We start from the raw sequence: 8,260 nt of genomic DNA, 5'->3' as shown, positions 1-8,260 counted from the left end.
GCAGACACTCAATAGTCCATGTTTTTCTTCACACAACAAATGTCCATTGAACATGTCCCTTTTCCTCTTCAAATTGAACACGTCCCTTTGCTTGTCTCTTCACATAGCAAACAGTTCATTTATTTCATCCACATAGAAATAGTTAATTTTCTCACCTTGAGAAGTCTTCCCACTTTTTACCCTCCTCAGCGCACATCGCTCCAGGAGGTCTTCACACGTTTTACCCTCCTCAGCGCACATCACTCCAGGAGGTCTTCCCCATGCCCACACAGCTTCAGGGGGCATTCATCTGACTGTCCTCCTCTCCCCAGCTTCACACAGCGTCAGGAGGCAGCAATCGATAGACTTCCTTTGGACAAATTATAGAGGCCTTAACTTCCTCATTCCGAACAGCTGAAGGCCTTTCAACTTCCTTAAGCCAGTTCTGGCTACCTTTGCAGCCGACACCCTATAGTAATTGGTGAATTTTCTAAACCAGGTGGAAATGTATCTCCTGTCTGTGACTACATCCACAGATTTACCTGACTTCCTGTCACAATATATATATGTTTTTCCTTTCATTTCTACATTTCTAATTTAAACTGAATGGGTTGTTTTACAAGGTGAATGTTTTCATATATTTTAACCACTTCTGGACCGGAAGATTTTCCCCCTTAATGACCAGGCCCTTTTTTGCGCTTCGACACTGCGTTATTTTAACAGTCAATTGTGCGGTCATGCGATGCTTTACCCCAAAAAAGATTGATGTCCTTTTTTTCCCACAAATAGAGCTTTCTTTTGGTGGTATTTAATCACCTGTGCAATTCAATTTTTTTGCGCTATAAACAAAATTAGAGCGACAATTTTGAAAAAAAAAACAAAAAAACAATATTTTTCCCTTTCTGCTATATAAAGTTCCCAATGAAAAAAATGTAAAAATCTCATTTGTATTCTGCTACATATTTTTGGTAAAAAAAATTCCAATAAACTTATTTTGATTGATTTGCGCGAAAGGTATTGCATCTACAAACTAGGGAAAAGATTTATGTAATTTTATTTTTTTTACTAGTAATGGCGGTGATCTGCAATTTTTAGTGGGACTGCAACATTGCAGCTGACATATCGGACCCCTAACTGACATTTTTAACACTTTCAGGGGGACCAGTGACATTACTACAGTAATCAGTGCTAATATGCACTGTTACGTTACTGTAATAATGACACTGGCAGGGAAGGGGTTAACCCAAAGGGTTAAATGAGAGCCTAGAGGGTGTTTTTTAACTGTGGGGGGGGGCTTGTGAATTCAACACAGAGACCTGTGTTCCTAAATAGGAGGAACACAGGAGCTTTTTGTTGATAACTGAGAGAACAACGGTCTGCCGTGTTTACAACAGCAGAACACCGATCTCTCTTCACAGGGAGTGATTGTGGGTGCCCGGTGGCAGTCACGGCCACCAGCCCCGTAGATCGGCTCCCTCGCTGGCAAATGGGCGATTCGCGGGAACCTGTCGACCTGCTGCCATATAACTGCTCTTGCTGGTCGGCAAGTGGTTAATAAAGAGTAAAAAATAATAAAGAGGAAGAACAATGCAGTGCAACCTATATATGATCTTTACTATTCTGGATTGCAGTGCAACCTAATCCTCTGAGGATATGAGCTATAATGAGATGTGTAATCACATCAAGAGCTTACAAAAACTAGGACATCATATGGTGCAGTAGAAGCTGCATAGTAGTGCTGGGTGAGCAGTTTGGACTGAGAATAGGTTAGGCCTGAACATCGCCCGTTTGTGTGTTCGGCAAACACCCAAATTTGTGGGGTACTAAGCAGCATGTTCGCCCACCGAGTGCCCCACAATGAACTTCCCACTGCACATTGCATTCTAGGGCACTAATTGGATGAAGCAATGCTCCTGACTGCAAGGCTTTGCCTGATCAGGGCACAGAGCACTGTCAGAGCCCTGATTGGACAAAAAATATGATTATTTTGCCCAATCATGGTTCAGTACTCATAGTCCCACCCCACACTATAAAAGGTTCCTTCCCACGGTGTAGTGGAGATAGATAGAGCAGGGCTCAATTAGCTACTAGCTAATTAGTGTGTTATTGTGTCTCTAAATATAGAGTGTCAGTGTAGTGTTAGTGTAGTGTGAGTGTAATGTGAGTATAGTGTGAGTGTAGTGTAGTGTCAGTGTAGTGTTAGTGTAGTGTGAGTATAGTGTAGTGTGAGTGTAGAGCATCAGTGTAGTGTCAATGTAGTGTTAGTAGTGTGAGTATAGTGTGGGTATAGTGTAGTGTGAGTGTAGTGTGTCAGCGTAGTGTAAGTATAGTGTAGTGTCGGTGTAGTGTGTGTATAGTGTAGTGTTAGTGTAGTGTGAGTTTAGTGTAGTCTTTAACAGCATTACATTACATTTAGTTCTGTATACACATTTTTTTTGTTTTGCTGTGTCTTTTTTTTTGGTCCTCTGCCTGCCACTTTTTTTAAAATTGCCAGCCGCAGTTTTTTCTACTGCGACTCTGGTGTTCCCCCTTTTTTGTTATTATTTTTTTATATAGTTTTTTTCATTTCTGTCAGCAGCACTCCTCAATTTTAACACCACTTTTATATTTAAAAAAAATGCATCCAATCACCCATTTCATAGTATCTTTTGAATTTGGGTAATTACCCCCCCCCCCCCATCATGTCTGGGAGGCCAACAAGGAGAGGCAGACGTTCCCATGCCACTATGAGGAGGCCACCAACAGCGTCTGTGTCCACAGGCAAAGGTATAAATGGGCTGTCCTCTGGCAGGGCATGTTTGGCCCTATTTAGTGATGTTGTCTGTGCTATCAAGCCACAGCATGCAGAGGAGGTGGTGGACTAGCTTAATAAACCATCCTCATCCTCCATTACTCAAGCTGACACTAGTTTGCAGTCCACCACAGCTTTCAGAGTGGCCCATTCTGCCTCCTTGTCCAAAGCTACTCCTCCCATAGCCCCACCATCATGCATGGAGGAGTCAGCTGAATTATTTGAACACCGCGTCAGCAACTTGCTTCTTGAGAATGCATGGCCATTACTTGATTCTGATGTTGGTTTTGAGTTTGAAGAAGGGACATCACGAGTCTACTGAGAGGGGATAACACTGATAAACAACAAATTGGCAGTCATGTTCCCCCATGAACATGGGGCCTGAGTGTACTATAATTTGGTTTCTTTACATAAGGCTTGCTCACTGTGGAGCAAAACTTTGTTATTTCAACTCAAAGTCTGCCAAAGAGACACCAGAATTTATCCAAAACAGTGCACTAAATTGTGACCTCATCATAAAGACTGGATCCCCAAGCCGTTGTTTACAAAAATAAAGAAAGCGTGCATAGAAAATCTATTTAAATGTCATTTTTGTTTCTTTATATTGACAATTTTGCTGCAGCAGGTTTTATACATGGTACAGATGTGCCACTTTACAGAAAGACTAAGGGGACTCCCAAGGCACTATATTTTAAAGAAGTTTTCATTTTTATTTTTATTGTTTCATTTTAAGCATCATTACTGCTCCTGATCTTTTTTTTTTTTTAATATTTGCATTGATACATGTCCCCCAGGGGATACCCTTTTATGGCCAATCATTTTCATATAAGCTTTAGAAATGGGGACTTTTGATTTTTCAAGTTTGGGTCCCATAGACTTTAATAGGGTTCACAGCTCGGGCCTGAACTTTTCCATATTTGGGAGTTCTGGTGCGAACCAAACCGGGAGTGTTCGGCCCATCAGTACTACATAAAAATATCCTAGTATAGAGACTACAAGATAGTATGTACGGTAACAGGAAACATATTGGGGTTGATTTACTGAAAGCAAATAGACTGTCCACTTTGCAACTGAATTTTCCTCTAACTTAGTGAATGTGGTCAAAATCTGATTTGTAAAAAATACCCAATCACATGCAAGGAAAATAAAATAACTGCATTTAATTTGCACATAATTTGATGATGAAAGTAAGCAGAGCTTCATCTCATTCACTAAACAGGGACAAAGGAAAGGAAACTCAATAGCACAAAATAGAGAATAAAAAGGTCCCAAGGTAAAAGAGTCCAAATATGGGAGTACCGCTTGTTTGATGTTCCATGGTCAATATTACATTCAGGTCAGAGGGACAGCTATGAGGTTGAGTTTTGCCCCCACTTATGCTAATTTAAAAATTGCGCTGCTTACTTCCATCATCAAATTATGTGCAAGTAAAAATGCAGTTATTTTTTTTTTCTTTGCATGTTATTGGGTATTATTTGCATGTGACCAAGGACTGATGATGGCCTTGTCTTCTCCTGCCTTTGTGAGTGTATTTTAACCTCCTTGTTTCAATGTTTTCAATAAACTAATACCAGATGGTGGCGCCTGCTGCTTTTTCCTTTGTCTACTAAGTAAGAAGAACTAGCTTTAGTAAATCACACTAATGCATCATGAGTTGTAAATATAGTCATTTTTAGCAGGGGTTCCCTGAGACCTGAAAATTATTTCAAGGGTTCCTCTGTGTTGAAAAGGTTGAGAAAGGCTGGTTTAAATAAATAAATGCAAATAAAAGACTAAATGTCAGTTCTATTCTAGAGAAAGTAAACTAGTTACACAATGATCAATACAATTTCCACAGCAACCGGAAGTAAACAGAAGTGGTGTGCTAGTCTGATTTAAAATTTAGCCTAAAAACCTAAAGATGAGTAGAACTGGAAAAAAGACATATTACATAGTTAGTGAGGTTGAAAAAAGACATCAGTTCATCCAGTTCAACCTATGATGTGTGTGTGTGTTTGCTGTCAACCGTACATTGTATACCCCTGTATGTTGTGGTCTTTAAGGTGCCCATCTAATAGTTTTTTGAAACTATCAATGCTCCCTGCTGATACGACTGCTTGCGGAAGAGAATTCCACATCCTTACTGCTCTTACAGTGAAGAACCCCCTGCGACACGTGACAAAGGATATTACAATTTCCTCTATAATTTAGGAGTTCCTGTCTACACTGATGGCTGTGATGTGACCAGACGCTTCCAACTTTAAATAATCACTTAAATTGTTGGAATCGGGCTCTTCTAAAACACGTTCTGTAATTATCATGAATAAATATGCTAAAATATCTGTAGATTGTGAGAACAGAATATATTTAAAATTAAATAGGCATATTGGAAAACTACAAATAGTCATTTTGGTGCCAATTCTTGCCTGAGTTAGCTAACAAAAAGCAATAAGATGTGCAAAAAAGTTACATTAATGGCAAATTGTCTTGTTTCTGTACATGTCTGCATTAGGTTCCATTTACAAAGGTAGCACACCACAATCATGAACCTTATTTAAAACAAAAATAGTGACAGTTATTTTCAGCTAAGTCCAATGAGATTTGATAATTACAGTCACATGGCTGAAAATAAAAATCCTTACATTTTTTAATTAGGCTTACAATCATAAACGTGATTAGCAGCTTTCATTATTCAATGTTTACTTTTTTATTGTTAGTATTATTTATAGTTAACTTTTTAAGCCATTTTAAACTATTAAAGTGATTGTAAGCAATCACCTTGTAAAACGATCCATTCAGTTTAAAATAGAAATTAAAGACAAATCATTTTTGTATAGATATTAAAAAACATTATAAAAATATTTTCCCCCTTTTTTTTTTAAATGATCACATCGGCTAAGCCCAATGAGATTTGAAAATTACAGTCGCATGGCTGAAAAAAAAGATTCCTAAAGCTTTTTGAATTAAGCTTACAATCATGAATGTGATTAGCAGCTTTCATTATTTAATTTTTACTTTTTTATTGTTAGTATTATTTAATGTCAACTTTTTAGCCATTTTAAACTTTTGAAGTGAGTGTAAAGATCAACTTGTAAAACAATTCATTCAGTTTAAAATAGAAATGAAAGGCAAATCATGTTTGTATAGATATAAAAAAAAAAATATAAACATTATAAATACCCTTTTTCCCTTTTTTGTAAGTGATCACATTCCCTCTGTTCTCAGCTGCATAAGAGCTGGGGGAGGAGAAGCAGCAGCACACTGAGATTGCCAGTGAATGAATGTGCAGCGGGGGCATGTCAGGACATCCCCATGAGTGTTACACCCCTATGTCTCACTGGATAGCAATAAGGACATCAGCAGAGGTAACAAATGTTGAATGAAATAGTTGAATGATTGTGACAGATCATACAAGGTAACTTTCTGGTGGATGTACATGTGTATGTGGAAGGCTAGGAGTATATATATATGCATGCATACATGTGTGCACATATATATTATTTACTAAATGTATTTTTTTTATGATGTTTATGCCCAGGGGCTGTTGTTGGCTGCTGTTGTTGACGGTAGCCATCCCGCCCAAGTGGGGTGGGTTGGTAACGCCCATATTTTAAACTGTTTCCTGTCACTTTGCTATAAAAGAAAGGTATGGGTAGTCTTCTCATGTGGCTCGGAAGAAAAGGAATTCCTCAAAACGCGTCAGACCACGGGGTCTTCAGTGTCTGTTGTATCTATACATATTGATGCACTGGATGGAGCCTGATGAAATCTGTGATGCGCTTTTTACTGTTGCTTTTGTGAGTATAATACTTACCGTGTTTTTAAACAATAATTTATTTGTCTCGGGTAATGCACTAGGTTGGTGCGCCCTCTGTTTTGTATAGTTACAGTGTTAGACTTCCCCAAGTCTTTAAGGGCAGCAAGACCATGGTTATCCGTTTTCAAGCGTAATGAAGATCTAAGCATATCCATTTGGAGGGGCCATTTTCCTAAGTGCAGGAGGCATTGTGTGTGTGACTGTTTCAAGCATGTCAGGACAAGATTGATCATTGAAGAAGAGTACACTGAATCCCCAGCATAGCTAGAGAACTGACCACTATTTTCTCTCTTGGCAGGAACACCAGGGATTTCACATAAAGAAAGCAATACAAAGAGATTAGGAGATTTTCTCATACAAGTACATGGTACAGCAGGCACATATCATAAATAGGAAGTGTTAGGATAACAACTTAAAACAGCTTTAAATATAATCACTAAACAGTACTACTACCTTTATTTTTTTTTGGAAACCTTCCCCTGTTTGCCCTCTATTTTAGTTTTACATTGATACTAAAGCTTAATTCCCTGGATAAAAATCACCATTGCCCAACAACCGTGCCCATAAAAAGCCAACCTTAAAGCTTTTGTTTGCCTTCTGTGTTACAATTGGAATATTTCCTATAATGCCCTGTATTGGAAACACATCAGGAAGTGAGTAGGAATCATTCCAAAATTAGGTAAATCCTTGTTTTGACAATTATCCCTGAAACAAATGTCCCCGTGGGAAGCCTTCCCTCTTATTTCTTGACAAATTAGAATTTTTCCTCACTTTTAGTCCTAGTGACTACAGTCACTAGCATAAACAGGGTAAATCACCCAGTGGGTACACAAAAAAGAAAAAAACTAACAAGGTCAATACCCCTTCCCCATTTTATACAAATCTAGAAAAAAAGATTTAGTTTGAGATACACTTTAATGAATTGGAAAGGAGGACAGCTCATTTAAATGCCTTAAAAAGTAAAAAAGTCTTGGAAGAAAGTCTCCGTAAATTTAAATCAGAAAGGTATACAGAGGAGGGTTTTGTGGCTATTTAGGGTAATAACAAACAAGTTGTGATCCCTGTTTTCAGGGAAAACTTTTAAAATTAAATAATCAAAATGGCTGAGAGTTTTATTTAATAGAGAAACATTAGGTAACATATATCTTCAGTGCTCCTTAATACCTGTTTTTTGTCTTGCGGCAGAGCGTTCTCTATAGCCAGGCAGATAGTAATCCAACCTCCAGTTAAGATCCCAATGAGACTTTTCATCCTATATGAGGTGGGACATAATGAGTCAGTTCTAAGTTGAAAAATATAGAGATCCAATCAACGTTTATCTCTCAATTGGCCTAAAAACTTTGAATGCACTGCTTTGGATCTGTATCACATTCCCTGGATCAATAACCAGTTCCCCCGAATAGGGAGCAATATCACACACCCTACAACAGGGGTAGACAACTAGAGTCTTGTAATGTCTCATCAGAGTCTTGCAATGACTCATTGGCTTCTCGTTTCACCCCAATTGGAGTGCCAAGGTTGCCTACACCTGCCCTACAACCTGAGCAGATGATTAGCCAAAGCAACCCCAAAACTCTAGACTGATGGCCACATTTTTTTCCTGAACCCCTTCACAAACACAAGCAAAATGAGCAGTCTATAAATAAACCTAGATTTATAGACACACAATATACCCTACATCCAGGACTAATGGT

The 8,260-nt window shown here is 38.4% G+C and overlaps 1 protein-coding gene across 1 annotated transcript in view; it reads right to left on the bottom strand.

The window, feature by feature from the left end:
- LOC309558826 (uncharacterized protein) overlaps positions 1–8,260 on the bottom strand; it is a 326,395-nt gene that overhangs the window by 14,303 nt on the left and 303,832 nt on the right. Inside the window, exon 12 of the mRNA XM_082261904.1 lies at positions 7,731–7,818. Within this exon, the coding sequence (XP_082118030.1) occupies positions 7,731–7,818 (88 nt within the window). The remainder of the gene's footprint in view (positions 1–7,730; positions 7,819–8,260) is intronic.

This window comes from Pelophylax lessonae, assembly GCF_965119305.1.
Source record: "Pelophylax lessonae genome assembly, chromosome: 6".
In the NCBI taxonomy this organism is placed as follows: domain Eukaryota; kingdom Metazoa; phylum Chordata; class Amphibia; order Anura; family Ranidae; genus Pelophylax; species Pelophylax lessonae.
Note: the sequence above shows the minus strand (reverse complement) of the source record. Positions and strands in the feature narration are given on the sequence as shown.